General features: G+C 45.3%; 1 protein-coding gene across 2 annotated transcripts in view; it reads left to right on the forward strand.

The window, feature by feature from the left end:
* Positions 1–457: 457 nt before the first annotated feature.
* Positions 458–20,777, forward strand: part of LOC147615857 (uncharacterized) — a 31,171-nt gene continuing 10,851 nt past the window's right edge. Inside the window, exons 1-4 of one of the 2 annotated variants that reach the window (XM_086778464.1) lie at positions 458–599; positions 729–881; positions 1,171–1,275; positions 1,532–1,683. In XM_086778464.1, the coding sequence (XP_086634590.1) occupies positions 570–599; positions 729–881; positions 1,171–1,275; positions 1,532–1,683 (440 nt within the window). In that variant the 5' untranslated portion in view covers positions 458–569. The remainder of the gene's footprint in view (positions 600–728; positions 882–1,170; positions 1,276–1,531; positions 1,684–20,777) is intronic. The other variant, XM_086778465.1, reaches the window with a different exon arrangement.

Consider the following 20,777-nt stretch of genomic DNA (forward strand, 5'->3'; position numbering starts at 1 on the left):
TAAATACATGTATATATGTATAAGTATATGTGTCTATGTATAGGTTTATGTATCTAAAACATAATATTGTATATACTATATATTTACATATGTGTATGTGTGCGTGAGAGAGAGAGAGAGAGAGTGTGTAAGTGAGTGAGAGAGAGAGATTGAAAGAAAGAGAGAGAGAGAGAGAGAGAGAGAGAGAGAGCGCTTCTATGTGTGGGGAGAGTGTAAGAAGAGAGAGGGAGTGTGTGCATGTATGTGTATGTGTGTGTGTGTGTGAGAGAGAGAGAGAGAGAGAGCAGGTGTGTATATGTGTGTGCATGTGTGAGAGAGAGAGAGAGAGCAGGTGTGTATATGTGTGCATGTGTGAGAGAGAGAGGGAGAGGGTCATGTGCATGTGCTTGTGTGTGTGTGAGAGAGAGAGAGAGAGATGGTTGTAGAGAAGGAATAGTTCTTTTCTGGAACCTTGGTCGGCCCCAGCAAACGGGCGGGTGCAATACTAGTTTATTTTATTAACCTTAATTTTATAATAATGTACTTAAATCGCCGTTTACACGAAGGTGCTCCTACGCGTCGTCGCAAGCATGGCTTGGCAGCAAACTCTGCCATCGCAGGTGACTCTTACTCTTCTTTTCTTTGCCCTAACAACAGAAAGGCTTGTCAGATCTGTGTTCGGAAGACCTTAACTTTGTGTTTTTCATTGCAAACCCTAATCCTTCTTCATTGCCTTGGATCTCCGCCAGGTACCTATGTACGATGAGCTCGGAGGCGTGCAGAAGCCCGGTCCTGTTCCTAACCCTCTCATGTATGGCGCGGGCTCAGACATCTTGCGAACTGGGATAGGTGCATACGGCGAAAAGCTGTTTGGAACTGGACGGCAATATGTGCAGAGCAACGTACGGTTTATAATCTTTTCCACCAACCGGAAACTATGTTTTTTTTTTCAAACCCTAAAGTTTTCTTCCAATGAGCACTAGTAGCCCTAAAAGCAGATTTTTTTTTTCAAAGTCCTGCAAGGATTAGGTGATCGTTTACCCTGACACCAGCTTTGGTGATACTTAACCTTATTATCAGATGTGGTTTCTTCCAAGTGTATCCTCTATCCTGACCGTAACCCTAACTTTAACCCTTACCCAACCCCAACCTTAACACCAGATTTGTATTTTCTTGCTTTGTTTCTTGCAGATTAACAGATACTTCTCTGGCCAAGATGTGCAGTATTACTTCCAAGTTAATGATCAGTATGTGAAGAACAAATTGAAAGTCATACTGTTTCCATTCCTGCACAGGGTAGGGTTAGTCTTACCATGTTTCACCATGTGACCAAGCATTGAAAGCGGAGCTTCTTAGATGTGTAGTGTTCATCTCAGTAGGTAATTTCTAAACAAGTGAGGAGCTAAAGAGCACAGTGGGTCTTTGCCCGAGTGGCTATTGCCCACAAGGGGGCGTGCGCTTGATCTCCAGCACTTCAAAAGAGGGCCTTTTGCTTCTGCTTTATTTTTGTGGAGGGGAACTCACTGCGCTTGTGGTTTTGTCGGTTTTGTAGGGTCACTGGACCAGGATTTCTGAGCAGGTAGCTGGTGGATTGACATTCAGGCCCCCCATATTTGATATAAATGCTCCGGATCTTTACATCCCACTCATGGCATTTGGGACGTTTGTTGTGCTTTCGGGGTTTGCATTTGGGCTTCTTGGCAAGTAAGTCATTTTATCGCAAGATTTTTTCTATCTCATTGATAGAAGTTTCAAGCTAGATTTTAATGAATAAGCCTTGTGTGTCAAGGGTCTCCTTAGCGCATGTTGAGAAAATTCGATCAAGGTTAGGTGTTACAGGATAATAGTGGCAAGTGGATATTATGGAAACATTTGGACACATACCAACTCTCTCACAATTCCTCTCCTCCAACCTAGCACATCCTCAAGCAATCTTCTCTTCTTCTCTTATGTCGATCTCTTTTCCATCTCACAAGTTCCATTCACTTCCCATACTCAAAGTTCACTCCACTCAAGCAGAGATGTCAAGAAAGAGAGTTGGTCCTGTACCAAAGAGAAATCTGTACGAGTTTTGTGAAGCTTTTCCACATGTGTTGAATTATGAGCAAAATCGGTGTCAATTGTTTTAAGCGTGTTGTCGTGGAATCTTAAGTGCATCCGTGCTTGTGAAGCATGGATTTTTGGCTTGATGGCTGTAACCTTTTTCTTCATTATGTTGACTTTGTCTTTGTGTAGTCTACCTGTAAGCCTAGTGGGGCATGCCGTGACAGTCTCAACCACATATCCAAGAGATAAAGATATAGAGAGAGAGGGGGAGAGAGAGAAGGGATCAGGGAACCTTGCACAGTACACCACACTGAGTGGGGAATAGGCCCTGCCCCCTTTCAAGAATTTATTTAGGAACAATCCATGGTGGGCACGTTGGCTAGGATCAATACATCAATGAATACAAAAGCAAACAAATATGCCGATGTAGTATATCCAAGTTGATGTCGAGGTCGATGTTAAGGCACGAGATCTCTGATGCCGAGCACACCACGGGGATGACCCACAAGAATCTCTCATCGGGCTAGTTCTAGATTCAAATCCAAATCCAATGAATTCAAGTGAATCCAAGTCCAAATCCAAATCTTGATTCCAAATCCAGTGAATCCAAGTCCAAATCCAAATCTTGATTCCAAATCCAAGTTCCAAAATCCAAGTCCAATATCCAAGTGAGGTTCAAGTCCAGTTCCAAGTCCAAGTTCGTACTTGAAGTACACAAGTGGTACTTGTAGATGTTGAAGTATAAGATGATCAACGGCAATCTTGTTGTCCAAACTTGAGAAGGGACAATCCACACAAGACCATATAAGAGCGTATGAACCGGATTAATCTTACGGGCGACATAATAGAATTTGCTAGTGCCCAAAACAGCAAGTGGTGCCGTTGCTTGGGCAACACATGAGTGTTCGGGAAGCGGTAGAACTGTCAATAGGCGTCAATGCTATCAACTGATGGCGGCTAGGTAGTTGGCTAGGCGGTGTACAAAAAACAGCAACATACTGATGGCATTAATAGTAGCCGGCTATAGACAGTGTTGGTTGTAGGCGACTGAGAGGCGGTGCTCAGAAGGTGATGCTTCAGAGGCAACGCATGTGCTATAGGTGGTGGCCAGGTTGGCGGCGCTAGCTGCTGGCTGGGTGGCAACGTTGGTGGCAGCCGACGGCATGGAACAAGGGCAGCAGAGGTTCGGATGGCGCACATAAGGTTTAGATGGTAGGGATTTAGACGGCGGCTGGCGCACAAGCAACAGAGCAGGCGGCTGTTACAAGGTGGCGCAGGCGTCTACTACAAGGCAGTGCAGCACTGATTGGGACAGGTGTAGGTTGGTAGAGAGCTGAGACATGTACAGATGGTTGCGCACAACAACAATAGCCTGGAGGTGGCGATGAAAGTGATGATGATGATGATGATCTTCTCGCATTCTCCCACGAACTTGATGTTGACGATGAGAAAATTGAACTTCAAGCTTTGATGATAGCCATCACCTTTCAACGAGCTTGTTCATGATGCTACAAGGGAGGTCAAGCCTTTTTATACTTTATGAGGGCCTTCCTTTTCGCCAAAATCTTGTCCATGCTTTTGCTTTTGTCTTTTTCTCGTTTTGCTTTTTAATAATAAAATATTACTCAACTTTTGTCAAAGTTCTTTAGCTTTACTTTTCTAACTTTAGGGCCTTGCTTTTTGGCCTTGGAGCTGCGTTTTGAAAAAGCGGCTTTTAGCTTTTTGGTCTAGCTCAGTCTCCTCTTGCCAATGTTGGCTCACGGTCAACTCAATTTGACTTTTGGTTTTTTTCTACGACCAAGATTGGTGCTTTTTCTTGAGCGGCTTTTAGCTTTTTGGTCTAGCTCAGTCTCCTCTTGCCAATGTTGGCTCACGGTCAACTCAATTTGACTTTTGGTTTTTTTCTACGACCAAGATTGGTGCTTTTTCTTGAGCAAATCTTATGGTCCTCGTTTCTGTTAGAAGTCATCTCCTGTCTATTTTTATACACTAGGGCCTTTGTTGTGGGTGGTGTTTTCTCATTTTTTTCCACTCTCCGTATTTTTCCCCTATTTTTTTTCATTTTTCTGTGGCTTGGGAGGCAGCCCTGAGTTGGCAGGAGGATCCAGTTGCTGGCTGACTGCATCAGCATGTGTGTTCCCATTCTGGAGCTGGCCGACTGCTGTTGCAGGTTGTGGATGTCCAGTCGGCTGCCTCACAACTGGCCGACTGGCTGCATATGCTGGTCGTGGAGATTCAGGACCAGTCGGCTGCTTGTAGTTTAGGCCGACTGGTATATGGGGCCATATAAATAGGCCCCCAGTCCCCCATTCCATTTTGTATCATACTCCGGGATCTTCTTGTGTATATAGAGCAGAGTTACACGCCTCTATCTCTCTCTCTCTTGTGCTGTATTTTTTCTGCATGCATTTTTGGTCTTGTGTTCCTAGATCTGGTTGGTCATCATCTCCGCTGAGTATTCTGACATGGTATCAGAGCCTAGGCTCTAGATAGTTCTTGGGATTTGTGTGAGCAAGAGGGGGACTGTTGTGTTGTTGATTGGTGGACCGTACGGGACTGTTCGGGAAGAGAAGAAGCAAGAGGACGGCGGGCTGATTTGCTGGACAGCCACTTGCAGACGTTAGTTCTTCTTTGTTTCCACCCACCCACCCTTTTCAGAGTACATCCCCGCAATGGCAGATCTGTTTGAGATGGCCGAGAGGCATGTGAAGATCCCGACACTCCCCACATTCCCTGTGGATCGTCAGTTGGACGGGAGCAACTATGGCATATGGAAGGTCATGATGGAATCTGTTCTGGAGTCTTACGACCTCGCTGATTTCGTCGTTGTTGGGGTTCTACGGCCGGAAGTAGAGGAAGGGGAGTTACCGTCGATCCGAAAGGACCGGGAGGCTCAGACACAGATGTGGGATCGTGTCAACGCTAGGGTCCGTTCGTTTATCTTTCTCAACTGCACACCGCAGGTAATCAATCATGTAAAGCATATGATGTTGGCCAGAGGTATATGGCAGCATTTGGCCTCTCTTTACAACAGGGTATCGCCCATGAAGAGGATTTCCTTGGAAGTACAGATGCGGGTTATGAACCCTGCAAAGTTGTCGACGATGCGGGAGCATATTAACAATCTACAAGCTCTTCAGCAGGAAGTTCTTCAGGCTGGGAAGGAGATATCGTCAGAGGACATGGCCATAACGTTGCTGTCACATTTGCCCTCTTTGTACTCAGCATTTTACTCGTCTTTGATTACCAGTGGCAGGCTCAGCACCATCACGTGGGAGGAGCTTGTGCCCATGGTCTTGGACCAGGAGGAACGATTCACGAACCCTCCTCAGGGTGGAGGTTCGGAGGCCTTAACTGGCCAACGGTCGAAAGGCTGTAACACGGGCAGAGGGAAGGCTTCGTCGGAGAAGTCTTCTGAGAAGAAGTCCGTTACTGACCGCGAGAAACTAAAGGCAGAGAGGACCTGTAATGATTGTGGTGAGAGGCCACTATTGGAGGCAGTGTCCCAAGCGGAAGATCGAGAAGGGTGAAGATTCCTCAGCAGCAATCATAAAGACTCCGGCTTTTGTGCACCTGGAGGTGGTGGACACCGATGTTTCATTTTCTTTAGGCAGGGAGGAGATTGGAAGACTCTCCGCAATGGATACTCGGGAGTGGATTCTAGATAGTGGTGCTTCCAGGCACATGACTTTCTCCCGTTCCGGTTTACAGGATCTCTGCGGGTGTTCTGGTCACATTCTTACTGGGGATACATCCACTATCCCAGTTCACATTCTTACTGGGGATACATCCACTATCCCAGTTCACAGTGAGGGCAGGATGGAGATAGTTCCCGATGGCAGAGGGGGGAAGCATTCCTCCCAGGTGTTGTATGTTCCGTCACTTGGTTTTCATTTGTTGTCAGTGCATCAGGTTTGCAAGACTGGCGTACGGGTGGAGTTTGATGAGCATTTTGTTGCTCTCTGGGACAAAACAACAGGCCAAGTGGTTTGGGAAGGCGGAGTGGAGAATGGAGTTTACAAGCTTTCAGCACTCTCTCTCCCAGGTCCTCAGGTTTGTGATGAGTGGCAGTCTGGTAATTGCCACTTAAGTGTGGATACGTTGCAGGTGCAGGCTTTTCGGGACCAGATGGTGGATAGCTTGCCAGTAGATGGCAGCAGTTGGCAGGAACTCTCCAGTACTGATGTTGGTGGTTCTTGTGTTCGTGAGTCAGAGGAAATTGAACAGGTCACTTATGCTCTGATGTCTCGTAGTATTCGGGACAAAGAACCTCCTGTAGATGAGGATGTTCTTTCCACGGGGACCTTTCGGAAAGCCAGGCAGGTGGTAGTTGATTACTTGCAGAAGGAGGTGTATACTCCAGGCTTTGTGGTTCCGGATTCAGAGGGGGTGGGTGACAGGTTTCAGACGGCCTTGGTGGTCTTCATCAGGTTTCTAGGACTTGTTTTTGCACCGTAATAGGTGTTGATCCTTGTGAGCAGTGTGATGCCTCTTTGACTCAGAAGCATAATGGTTCATTGATCTGGTTGATGGACACCAGATTGGACGGGAGCTTCATGATGAGGCAGTGGAGCTCATGGTTGCGGATGACTCTTTTGGAGGCAGGATTGCGTTTCTTGTGGTTTCTGCGCGGCATGCGAAGGATTATGGACTCTTGTACACGGGAGGGGGATTGTTGGATGGAGTCCGACTCCACGGTTGGAGTGACTCAGTTTGGGGAGGAGATCCGGACACGAGGAGATCTACTTCAGGCCCAGGAGCAGTTTTTTTTGGAGCAGTAAGAGACAGTCATCTTTTGCCTTGTCGCGGACAAAGGTAGAGTACCGGGTTGCTTGTGATGCTGCTTGTGAGGTGGTGAGGATGCTGAGGTTGCATTGCAGATTTGGGCTTCCACTGGTGGAACCCATGGTCATCCAGAGGCATTGTGTTCGTGAACAGATCGTTGCTGTTGACATCTTGCTAGAGTTCTGTTCGACGGAGGACAGAACGGTAGACCTCTTCACGAAGTCGCTATCTCAGGATTTGCTCAGGCGGCACCCCAGCTCCCTGTGGTTGGTTTCACAGCCAGGAGCTGAGAGGGGGTGTTAGAAGTCATCTCCTGTCTATTTTTATACACCAGGGCCTTTGTTGTGGGTGTGCCCGCCCTTATGAGGTGTTTTCTCATTTTTCCCCACTCTCCGTATTTTTCCCCTATTTTTTTCCATTTTTCTGTGGCTTGGGAGGCAGCCCTGAGTTGGCAGGAGGATCTAGTTGCTGGCCGACTGCATCAGCATGTGTGTGTTCCCATTTTGGAGCTGGCCGAGTGCTGTTGCAGGTCATGGATGTCCAGTCGGCTGCCTCACAACTGGCCGACTGGCTGCATATGCTGGTCGAGGAGATTCAGGACCAGTCGGCTGCCTGTAGCACAGGCCGACTGGTATATGGGGCCATATAAATAGGCCCCGAGCCTCCCATTCCATTTTGTATCATACTCCGGGATCTTCTTGTGTATATAGAGCAGAGTTACACGCCTCTATCTCTCTCTCGTGCTGTATTTTTTCTGCATGCGTTTTTGCTCGTGTTCCTAGATCTGGTCATCATCTCCGTTGCGTATTCTGATAGTTTCCATGCCTTCTTCCACCTGTCTAGTGTTCGGGCAAGGGTTTTATCATTTGAAATAGAGCTAGGAGGGCCAAATAGTTACACTACTTGATGTGTCACGGACATGGAGCTAGCTCTTGAATTCTAGAGTGCATGTTATAACACAAAACTGTAGGTGTGTCCATATTGCCTTTGGTGGATGGCATGAGCATGTAAGCATTACAAATGGAGAGCCTTTGCATGTTGATCTTACATTTCAAAAGATGGTAGAAGACTAGGTGTCGTGGTAGGGAGCTTAGTTTCGAGGTGTTCCTAAAATGCCTCCTATAAAAAGTGTTTCCGAAACATTTGGTATCATGTGCTCTGAGGCCAAGAGTCTTCCAGGATCAGCGTAGCATGTTAATAGGTGCTACTCCTTATGATGAGTGGGACATGTGTGTACTCCATGCTAATGAGTGCAATCCTTAGGTTACCTTCATTGCATTAGTATCAGAGCCCTTGGCTTAGATCCTTGCTTAGGGAGTGATTAGTGTTAATCATTTTCGAAATTGATTTTCACGTAGTTTTTAGATTTCCTAATTTCTTGTTTGACAAGATTAGCAAAGGAATTTCTATTAATCATTTTCAAATTTGCATTAAACACTCTTTTTCAAAAACGCTAATCCAGTTTACTGTTGATTTTTTGAACTTCTTGATCTTGATTTTCTTGATTTTTGAATTAGGGTTTATAGAGATTTTAGTAGTAGCAACCAATATTGAGAGATTTTCTTGCATTATCTTGTTTAGAGAGCTTACAATTCCAATTATTAATCCATGAAGTCTCTAGCAATCCTTGAAAGAACATTCATAAATTTGAAATAGATGTAGTAGAGATGACACCAGATGGTGTCCTGAATTACCCACCGAAGGGGGTCCCTCCCCTTTAGGCAAGATTTCTTCTTTTGGAGAATTGTATACAAGTTGAACTGTGTCCACAAGACCGAGCGGACGAACAAACTGATTGACCGCCAAATGCAAGGACAAAGCGACCAAACGCTAGGCAGAACTGTGCATAAGCTTTAGGTGACTGTGAAGCTGTCTTCGAGAGAGATACACCGACCCAAGACTAAGGGTAGGTGTGTTGAATACTCTTGAAGAGACTGAGCTTCTTTGCCTTAGGCTGAGAGCACAAGTATGGCTTTAAGTATGCACGAGCAAGAGCCTAAGCATACATTTTTGTTTTCTAATGATAATCTCTGAGCTGTACCTGCATATTTTGGGATTGAACAGGCCTTGCCTTGTTATATGTCCAAGTTGGGTGTCCCCTACTGTCCGTCGGCTAGTATTAAATGCTACGACTAGCATAAAATGTCTAGTTGGCTGTAGCAACGGTTTACGGCTAGCATAAAATGCTACTCGATTGCTTGAAGGTTGGTCGGGTGGCTGCCAGACTTGGTCGACTGGGCGCAAGTCCACAAGGACCTAGCCGACTGCTCATTAGCCTCCAAAAAGGCTATTGGCTGAGCTTAGGGGGTTAGCTACGCCCTTGCAAGGCTAGCCCACCTAGGGGCTGGCCCCCCTTCTACATGAAGTGCAACTACATGCTTCTAATGCATCTATTGCGATGGCTGACATCTACATGCTCCTGAATGATGAATACTTGCTGAATTCTCCACAGTGAGTTAAGAGACTAACGTGACACTCTGGGAGACTGACCTATGTAGCTCATGCCTGACATGTCCCGGACTGGGCTCACTAAGCGAGTGTCACGTGCATCCTGAACTTGGATGCCATGCCACGTAGACATATTTGAACAAGAAGGTGCAGGACCTGGAGTGGAAACTGGTCCCATGTGAGCCTAGTCCGGGACGAGTCAGCTAGGGTTCCACTCTATGCGTCCGAGGTAAGGTGTGCATTGTCTTGCACATGAAGCAGTGCCAGTTCGTATTGTGAGTCTCCCTCTGGAATGATATCAGGTGATTTGAGTGATTGGTTTGCGACCAGGTGCCAGACATTTGTAGGTGCATTTAGGTTGCATATAGAAGAGGGGGCAGCCCGTTTGGCTCCCCCAGAAAAGGAGTTTTAGAGGTAAAACTCCTTGCACTGTGCATGGGAAGGCCTTTGAGGCTACCCTAGAGAAGGCTAGGAGATCCAAGAATAGCCCAATGTGCTGTCAGCCAGCCTTAGGGTCTGGCCAGCCTATCGGCCAGTGTTGTAGGATTATTAAGCTGGCTGACTGGTTGCATGAGGGGGCATAGAAACCCAATGCTGGAGTTCAGTCAATCATCTCATCATTCACAAAGTGCTGAGCCATCTCAAGGGCTCGGATAGCCAAGGGAGAAGCTAACGCAAGGTGAAAGCTGAAGGTCAAGGGCAGAGGTTTACTTGAGCCAAGAAGGTCAAGTTTAGTCTTTATTTTTTGTTTTGCATCATTCTAATAAAGGAAATACACCATTCATAGTGGGGGCTCTACAGAGAGAATTTGGGACCCAATACTGTGTCCTCTTCTCTCTCTCTCTCTATTTTTTTTGCACATGTACTTCAATTTTGTACGTTATATTCGTCGTGAAAGATTGCTGAATTCTAAGCATTGGAGTTATCGATTTGACCCCGAAGCTTCCACATGGTACATAGGTATTAGAGCCTTCTTCAAGTGTGAAGATTTAGATAGAAAAATTGCGGAAAAAAAATGAAACAATTTTTTTTTCTCGCTCGTGTGGTTGGTTTCTAGACTTTGGCGGACTACCCCCTTTCGGTGTGACTCCTGTCCCTCGAAGGACGGTTGGTTTTCAGCCTCCATTAGCCTCCCCCACTAGTGGATGGTCAGATTGTGCTTCGGAAAGGAAGTGCATTTTCCTGTTATGGCGAGCTACGACGACGAGAGAACGACAACCTTGGGATCAAATTGCACCAGGCAATCCATCTAGGACATCAGGCATGAGTGTATTGCAGATGTTCCAATAGATGATGCAAGCAATCGCAGAAAAGGGTACCAAATTGGAAGAGCAAAGCTGCAAAAGGTGCAGATCTTGGCCTTGGCAAAGCACACCTGTTCTCCAGCTCCTCTTTTTCCATCTCCTCCTCTCTCTCCTTTCGTTTCGGTAGTAGCCCGTGCTGTTGCACAAGAGGATGTGAGGCAATGCGTGGAACACGAAAGATACCTTGTGGCTTTGGACGCAAGAATGACACCAGCGGCTTCCTCGAGTCATTTTTCTGAGAAAATGAACTTCAGTAAGTATAATGGTAAACTCAATCCCACAACTCTTTATTCCTGGTTGCATCAATTTGAAGCATATTTTGCCGCAATTAGAAAAAGTGATACTGACAGAGTGATCTTCGCTAGTTGGTATTTGGAAGGTGAGGCTACTCCTTGGTGGACCTAGTGGGATTATGTCCACACTAGATTAGGTATGGCAACTTATGTTTGGGACGAGCTTGTCCTCGACCTTAAGCGGCGGTTTCTACCACCCCATTACCTTGAGCGACTCGAAGATGAGTTTAGGGAAACACATCAAAACGCGCAACTAGTCCTTCAACTTGCCAATAAGATTTTAAACTTATATTTGCAGTTAGGCTTATCCGACAAGGACAAGAAAGGACAGCTCCTTTATGGCTTGGACACGCAAATCCAATGGAACTCGGGAGGTGCGTATGTTTAGACCAGTCACCTTCAAAGATGCACTCTCGCTTACGCAGAGCGCCGAAATGAATCATAATGGCGAAAAGCCCTCGACTTTCCAGCCTTGCACTCCCAAGGCAACTGCCTCGGGCGGAAAAGGCCAGAACCAGACGGGGACTTTCCCAAGACAGAGCACGGGAGTCTCTGGCTCCAAGAACTCGACCAATGCGCCCAAGCTTACTCCAGACTAGAAAGCTCAGGCACGCAAGACCGGTGGTAAATTGAGTGCTGAGGAGATAGCTCAGTACAAGGAGGGTAGGTGCTTCCTTTGTCATACAAAAGGACACAGTTCTAGGGAGTGCCTTAACAAGGCTACCACTCCACAGACAACCACCCCAACCTCCATTGCTTCAGTGGTGAGTCCAGCTTCCACTACCATCTTGAATGGTGTGCCCATTTTTCCTTCATCGGTGTACCTATGGCATCATTGGCAAACCAGAACGCTCACCACTTGTCCACTCAAGGGCCTTTTCGATAGTTCCTAGCTCATAGTACCCGGCAATATTTTCACTTATAAAAATCAGAATGGAATCTCCATTGAAGATTAGCAAGATCAACCAAGAGATCCATATAAAAGAGTCATAAACTCATCTGTTGAGGACCAACAAGGTCAACCAACCAGATCTATGCCCGAATCCAGAAAACAACTCTTACTCCTTGTTCCAATATCTTTCACGATGCACGTGTGGGTATCTTCCGCGACCCAGAGCCTGAGCACCGTATGGTCAACACCCTCTAGGATCCTTCGCAGGGCATTCAGTGGTTTCACAAGTTTCAGCCAGATATCAAGTGGGACAAGCACACTTTCGTGATTAATTGGAATGTGTCTAAAGTCTCGAACTTTCGTCTGATAAGCCATTTACAGGCTAAAAGAGAAATCAAGAAAGACGCACAGTGTGCGATGATTTACATCCAGACTGCCCAGACGGTGGCTAGGGTTTCAGAGAAGTACCAGGTTCTCCATGACAAGTTTAAGAAGATTTTTCTTCAAGACAATCTTCCTCTCCAGCTCCCTCCTTCCAGACCAGAGGAACACAGAATAGATCTCCTCCCAGGCTCGGATCCCTCGATCAAGTTTCCATAGCGCCTTTCCAAGGCAATAGAATTGAAGTCGAGAAGAAGGATGGGTCTTCTTGATTGTGTCGATTATCGTGCACTCAGTAAGCTGACTATTAAGAGTAAGTCCTCAATGCCTTGAATAGATTACATTCTCGAGAGGTTGAATGTGGCTAAGGTGTTCTTGAAACTCGACTTGAAGAGTTGAGTACCTGCAGGTGAGGATTGTTGAGGGGGACATTCCCAAGATAGCCTTTCGTACGGAGCTGGTTCACTATGAATTTGTTGTCATGCCTTTTGGCTTGATGAATGTCCCAGCCACATTCAACCGCATGATGATGCGTGTGTTCAGGGACTTAATAGAAAAGTGTGTTCATTTTTCTGGACAACATACTAGTATTTTCAGCTACCGTTGAGCAGCATGACATTGTTTTGGAGAAATTCATGAAGTTGTTGGAAAGCAACGAGCTCTACATCAATGAGAAGAAGTCGGAATTTTATTTGTTCGAGGTTCACTACCTTGGATACTTTATCAGTGCCGAGGGCATCTGACTTGATCTGGCCAAGGTGGTCGAGATTGTCAATTGGGAAGTACCACAGACTGCGTTTGACATCAGATCCTTTGTGGGTATATGCCAGGCATACTCCACCCACAGAGACAAGTTTTCTGACGTCTCGGTGGATCTCATCGATGTGCTAAAGGGTGTTAAGACCATAGCTATGGGAAACACGGGGAAACGGAGATGAAAACGGAAACGACAATTTTGAGGATGGGGAAAACTGAAACGTCACATCATCCTAGGTTATCCTAAGAGGGGGGGTATGGGGAAAGTCTATAGTGTACATACTACATTGTACGTTTATGAATCATGATTTGAAACTTTACAATTTTAAACTTTAAAGTTGCATGAGAAATCAAAGCATTTAGAAGTTAGAACTTGGCATAATCACAAAATAAGCTAAATCCATCACTCAATCAAGAGTCAAGACCAAGTCCTTAGTGACTAGCCATTACAAAAAAGAGTGAAATCAAATGTCAAAGAAAGCTACTCTCTAGAGTCTAGACTCTAGATTCTAGAGTCGTGAGTCCCGAATCCTCAAGACTCTTCTATGCTATAGAAATAGCTTCATCCTCCTAAAGCTCCTCCTCATGCTCCTCCTTTGGTGGAGCTTCTTCCATGTCATCTTCATGTGTTTGACCATCGCCCTCTGCCTTCTCAACTACATCACCAATGATGGAGTCCGTGTCTCTCTCTCATTTATGAAAGCCAATGTATTTATCATGCGTGTACTCATGCTTCATCTTGGTTAGTAAACGCAAGTTTGCATTAACAAAGATGAGCTCATTTGCTTTCTTGCTCCAAGGCGATTCCTCTTCTTTGAGTGTATGTGACCAAAGGTACTCCATAAACGCTCCAAAGTTGATAAAGAGCACACTTGTCCCAAAATACGAATGGGCAGGTGTTGAAGCTCTGGCGTTTCTGCACCATAGTCTTCCCACCAAGTGACAGCATCAACATGAAACCTACAACATGACAATTTGAAAAACCACAATTACACTTCAAACATGAAATAAAGATTCATATGATAGATTTAAATAAAGGTTTAAAATTCAGCTTTCAACCTGTCATGTTGTGCGTCACTCCATCCAAACATTCCCTCTTTGTTGCGGTAGTTTGCAAGCTAATACTTCACCTTGCGTCTTTTCTTTGGAGTACCAACCAACCTTTGCAAAGTGGCATTCCAACCACGTACCACATCACCGTCTCTCCTTGTGTTGAAACTCTGGATCAAGCACATAGGTAGCTGTATGTAGTGGAGAATCATATTGGCTCCATCTACTTACTGCAAGATCCTCCAACTCGTCTTCTATCTACATCGGTCTCTATCAAACGGATGTTCTCAACCATCCGATCCATGGCCTCATAAATCTTCCCAATGTAAGGCACATCTCCATCCACATGCTTCAAAACCTTAACAATCGGCCAACATAACTTGAGAAGATGCTCTACAGAAGGCCAACTCATCCTGTGTAATAGTAGCATAGCAAAGCTGCCGAAGTGCTTGCCTATGAGTAGGCCACGACTCCCAATCAGGGCATGCCATCACCATCATCTGCTTTAGGGCTAGTCTCACATGAAAGAGACGACGAAGCATCATGAAACTGTATGCAAAGCAGGTGTCGGAGTTCTTCAATAACTCTTTCTTTGCAAACTTGCGATATAATGCAAAAGAGTAATGGTGGTGGGTTATGAAAGAAACCACCTCTTTGCCTGTGTCAATGGTGGCCTTTACCCAATGCACCTTTCCAATGTCTTTAAGCAAGTTATTGAGACAATGCCACGCATGGACTCCATGTAATGTGTGGGTACCTTTGCTCCAATAAGGCCCCTGCTGCCTTGTTAGTACTCTCACCATCTGAAACAAATTGAACCACATTTTGTGGACCCACATACTCAACAACCTCACTCCATAACTCACATAGCATAGGAGCAATTTTTTCTCACCCCAACTTCTGGAGACTTTATGTAGAGTGGATTCCCTCTACATGCTACAAGAACGCCGTCTAATGAATGGCTGCGTATATCACTCCACCCATCAACCATTAAAGAGACCCCATACGTGCTCCATTTCTCCTTTACAGGTGCAATGGCTTCATTGATGGATGTTATCTCATTCTCAAGCACTCTCTCCCTCAAGGCATCATAAGAGGGTGGAGTGTATGCACCACCAAATGCTGCAATTTCAGCCACCATCTCTTTGAAGAATGGTGAGCGGGCAACATTAAAAGATCCGACAAGAGTAGAAAAAACGTGCTACAGCAGCATCAACCTGTGTCTTTCTTTGTGGATGCCATGTTGTGCGAAGAGTGGATTGCCTAGCCTTTCCTTTGGAAGGAGCATGTGTAGGCATATCAAATGAGCTTCCACCACTCCCAAGAGATGATGCGGTATGCAAAGAAGTGGGTGGATGGCCAGAAGTTCCATGAGAAGCTGAATACTGAGTTGGAGCACTTATTGTATGCTCCTTGCGTCGAGTATTTGGTGGAGGGGGAAGAAGTGAAGCTTCGCGTTCCATTCTTTGTGCATTTGGTAGAGCAATCTTCTTGCATTTACCTATGCCAAACCTTGGCAAGGCAAGCAAATGGGCTTCAACCCGCTTTGGATAGCCACCTCTTTCCAGACCACAATATCAGCAACGAAATCTTCTTGCCCCACCTCTCTTGGAGTCATATTTATTAACAATGTCCACCTGTTGCCACCAATAGTCACTTTGGGTGAATTCCTTCTCAATCTCTCTCTCAAGATGTGGCTGCCTAGATGCTTTTGGGATTTTTCGTAGTTGGTTTACCAGACTTGTACCGATTACAGGTAAAAAATAACAAATGTAAAACATTGGACGAGGCCATTCATTCAGCTCGTATCTATGATGATACGATGGTCTCTTCCAAGTCGAAAACTGTTACCGAGTAGGGGAACAAGCATAAAAGAAAGTTCTCCGCACCTATGGCTAACACGACAGAAGGAAAGTCTTCGGACCAACCTTCGAAGAGTTCCAGTTCGACACCAGCGAAGAAGAAACGACTCCTTAGGGCTTTAAAGCTCAAGAAGGAAGGACGTTGATTTATCTGCGAAGAAAAAGGACACATGCGTAACGAGTGCCCAAAGCAAAAGGGTACCAAGACGAACGCAGCAGGACCCAAGCTAAAGGCAACTAACCAGTTGTCTTTGACAAGTACGTCAATTACTTTACTTTCTCGCCCTAGTACTTGTTCTGATTGTCTGTTTAATTCTAAAGTATTTGGCTTGCATGATCTTCTCCGAGTTTATCTCCGAGTTTATGGAGAAGTGAATGGCCATAAAATTCACATTCTTTTAGACCCTGGCAGTTCGCATAACTTTGTTAACTACAAACTTGTGCAGAAATTGAGTCTTGATACGACACTCAGCGACCATACCTATGAGGTATGTCTACCTGCGGGAAGGCAAGTTTGGGATCGCAAGGTGGAGATGCTTCCAATCCAGATTCAGGACTACAAAGATACTCTGGAGTGCTATGTAATGCATCTGGAAAATGTAGACTTGTTATTAGGGATTGACTGGTTTAAGACTCTTGAAGTCCAGATAGATTGGTCTAGTCATATTTTTTCTTTTCAGCATAGGGACACCAAGTATAGTATTTTAGGTGATTGTATTCATCCCTCTTAGGGACCTCTTGTAAATACAATTGATTTTGGAAATATAATGGATTCTTCTTTGTATACCGCTTTCCATTGTGTATTGATTCCACTTTCTTCTTTTCTCATCCCTTCCATGGATGTGAATGAATTAAGTGTGTTTGAAACCAAAGAATTACAAAAGATACTTGATTCGTTTCAAGATGTATTTTCTAAGGAACTGCCATCGGGTTTACCACCTGAACGGGCAGTAGATCATCGTATTGACTTGATCCTTGGTGCTCATCCTGTCAGTATTCCACCTTACAGGATGAGTCAAGCTGAGGAAGATGAGTTGGCTAAACAACTCGAAGATTATTTGAGAATGGGCCAGATCCGTCCAAGTAAATCACCTTGGGGTGCACCTGTGTTGCTTAGGAGAAAGAAGGATAATACCTGGAGAATGTGTATAGATTACAAGAGATTGAACAAGCTTACCATTAAGAACCGTTATCCTCTCCCTAGATCAGATGACCTGATTGATTGGTTAGCAAGAGTTAAATATTTCACGAAGATAGATTTACGGACTGGCTATCACGAGATACGTATTCATGAAAGGCATGTCGAAAGAACCGCCTTTCGGACTAGGAATGGCCATTACGAGTTTCTCGTATTACCTTTTGGGTTAACCAATGCTCCAGCCACTTTCCAGCAAATGATGAACGATCTTTTTCGTGAACATTTGGGGAAATTTGTGGTGGTGTTCCTGGATGATATTTTGATATATAGTCGTACTCTTGAGGATCATGTCAGACACCTCACGATTGTCATATCTATTTTAAGACAGAATCGACTATATGCTAAATTAAGTAAATGTGAGTTCTTTGCAACCAGGTATGAATGGAGGTATGCCAGGAGATATGTATGGAACTTTTGGTGGTGGTGGTGGTGGTGGTGGTGGTGGTGGTGGAAGTGCTTTTGGTATGCCTGGTATGGGAGGTGGTATGATGGGCATGGGATCTAATGCTGTGGGTAATTCTTTTCTCAAACCACATCCATATGATAATCTTGTTCAAGGCGAGAAGCCAAAAGATTATAAAGAGGGTGGTGTTGCAGTGAAGTTTGATACTTTTAGTGGTGCAAAGGATCGTTTGAAGGCTCTCACCTTCATTCAATAGTTTGATGTGGCATTTCCTGGTGGAAACTTCACAGAGGCATCTAAGGCACGGAAGGCAGCTTCTTTCCTAATGGAAAATGCTCTTCAATGGTGGTCGACACTTCTTCATCAAGGAATAGCACCTAGCACTTGGGTGGAGTTCAAGCAAATCTTCTCTTCTTTATGGTTGACACCTGCTTTTGAGGTGGATGTTATGACAGCTTGGCATCGATTAGATTCCAGAGATTGTAGCAATCTGGAAGAATATAACAAGAAATTTTAGAATGCTCTGCTACCCTCACATCCTTTAGGCCCGTGTCACTGGTTGAGCAGGTAGAGACATATTGCTGTGGGTTACCCAAGGAGCTTCGTGATTATTGCATTAAAACAAAGGTCATTAATATGACTCAGATGATAGAAAATGCTCAGACTGGATATGCCATGCTTATTGGTCAGATGTCAGGATTCAAGGATCAACGTCTCTTTTCCAAGAAAGCATCAAAAGAGGCAAAGGTGTCAAAGGAGACCAAAAACACTGAACCATAAGAGAAGGGGCAATCCAAGAAGAGAAAATTTCAGCCCTTATCTCAAAGAACAGATGAAGAAAAGAAAGAGCTTATAGCTGGCAACAAATGGTTCTCTTGTGGAGAAGAGGGACATCGGCACTATAGGTGTTCGAAGAGAGCACTTAAAAACGTAGATGACTCACAAGAAGAGCCTAAAGCAAAGAAACAGAAATCGTTTGCTGGACTAGTACTTGACTTGATAGGGTTGAAACAAGGGGATGCATTTTCAGAGTTGTGCAGAGCATGGGGAAGACTTCGAGATTAGGAGGTTTTGATCTTTTTCGATCCTGGGGCTCGTGCAAACTCCATCATCCCCGAGCTTGCAGCAAAGCTGGGCATCAAACCAGAGGAGATGGGTGTGTTGCATGAGGCTACTTTGGCTTGTCCTGGACATTCGGTTGAGGTTACACTGATCATTGGGAAACTGCGTCTCAGTGTGCATACTTACACGGACAGAGAGGATGATTTCTACATTATGCCTTTGGAGGGTTGTGATGTTTTGTTGGGTATGCCTTGGTGCCATAAGGTTAAAGCGGTAGTAGATACTTTCAATAGGAAAATCTCACAAGAATAAGGAACACACTCTTGATGTAAAGCTTAAAGGGGAATCTATTCCAGTTGTGTCGGCCTCGGCCATTTCTCGTTTAATAAAGAAACATCTTTCTGTTTACTTAGTGTTTGTTAAAGAGACTCAGGATACCACAGATTCTAACTTGTCTGAGTTGGACAAGGAAAGATTGGACTTTCTCAAAAGTTTTTAAGATTGTTTTTCAAAGGCTTTGCCAGGGAAGTTGCCGCCTGCGAGGCCCGAGGATCATGGGATTGATTTGATTCCTGGTGCATTGATTACAGGGCACTGAATAAGATTACCATCAAGAACAGATTCTATATACTATGAATCGATGATATTTTGGATCGGTTACAAGGAGCAGATTACTTCAGTCGCATTGATATGAAGAGTGGATATCATCAAATTCGCAGCAGGCCAGAAGATGTGCACAAGACAGCTTTCAGGACAACTTTTGGACTTTATGAGTTCTTGGTCATGTCTCTTGGTCTTACGAATGCTCCAGCGACCTTCAATAGGATGACGGATCGGATTTTTCGACCCCACCGTGCTTTCGTAGGCACCTTCTTTGATGATATGATTGTGTTTTCTCATTCGGAGAAGGAGCATCGTGAGCATTTGACCAAAGTCGAAAGTGTAGGTTGGTTGTTAATGGAAAGAAGAGTGAATTTTTCATGCAGGATGTTGGGGTAAAGGCGTTATGCCCACCCTTATAGTGTGTACAAGCCCATAAGTTATAGTACATAGTACACTTAGTACTTTTAATGTACTAAGTGCACTATGTGTACTAGTGCAATATACATGTGTGATAGGGGAGTCACACACTCATTGATTGATGAGTTGACTTATCCCCACAACTCTCTCTCCCTTGCTTCTCTGTGTATGTCTCCCATGAATGAACTCTAAACCCTAATTCTGGTTTTCTCCCCATCAACTGGTATCAGAGCTTTGGTCCCTCCCTCTTCTCCTTGATGGCTCCTGCCTGCTGAATCTCTCTTGGAGCTGGTCGCCTGCTGAATCTCTCTTGGAGCTGCCTGTATTTTTTCTGGTCTCTGCCCAGCCAGTAGGCGTGGGCTGGCTCAACTGCTGCCCAGCCATCAGCGTGGGCTGCCCCATTGCCCAGCAGCCAAGCAGGCTGCGAACCAGAGCCTTGTTCAACTGGCGCTAGGCGAAACCCAATTATACGTGTAGCGCTGGTGCACAAAGTGAGGCGAAGGCAGCTAAGTGAGCGTAGGCGACTTAGCGCTCGACGGCGAAGGCTACCAAACGAGCGAAGGAGCGAAGGCGGGTGATGAATTATTCGCAGCCTAAGGCGAATACGTGGCAAAGAGGAGGCCTGCGCGAACCCAACGCGATTCACACGCAGGCTTGTCAGCGCTGGACGGCGAGCTTTAACACACGGCGAAGTGAGCGAGCGAACCTGGCAAAGGAAGCGAAGCGCTCTTGACGACCCGTCGACTGCAGGCGTGGAGAGCTGGTCGTGGAGGTCAGCCAGGTGTGCAGCTACATTGCCCAGCAGGCATCCAAGCGAAGTGCACCTACCTCCAGGATGTGCTTGGCGCCCTCATTAGCCCTCATTGGAAAGCTAAAAAGAGCATCAACACAAACGTGTTCCCCCCTTCTCACCTGCACAGAACAAAAGCAGGTTCCTGCAACAAAAAATTCAGCCTGCAAATTGGATTGAAATCAAAGGTATTTTGCTTTAATTTTGAATTTTCCTTGTCAAATCAATCAATTGAGCAGGTACAGGTGCCCAATTGCTCAATTTGGAGCAAAATTGGCAAAATCGGGTGACATTGGTCACAATCAGGATCAATTTGCAGGAAATTGGTCAAATCAGGATCAATTTGCAGGAAATAAAGGTCGGAATTTGGGGCTTTTGATGTAATTGTGCAATTAAGCACTCATACATGCTGTATGATGTGAAAAATTGCACATTTGGGCAAAATTGCAGCAAATTGCAGCAAATTGCAGTGCAAATCAAGGGGCTTTTGTGCCGATTTGGTTGATTT

The sequence above is a fragment of the Cibotium barometz genome, chromosome 39 (genome assembly GCF_041138505.1).
Source record: "Cibotium barometz isolate CiBa-2024 chromosome 39, ASM4113850v1, whole genome shotgun sequence".
Taxonomy (NCBI): Eukaryota; Viridiplantae; Streptophyta; class Polypodiopsida; order Cyatheales; family Cibotiaceae; genus Cibotium; species Cibotium barometz.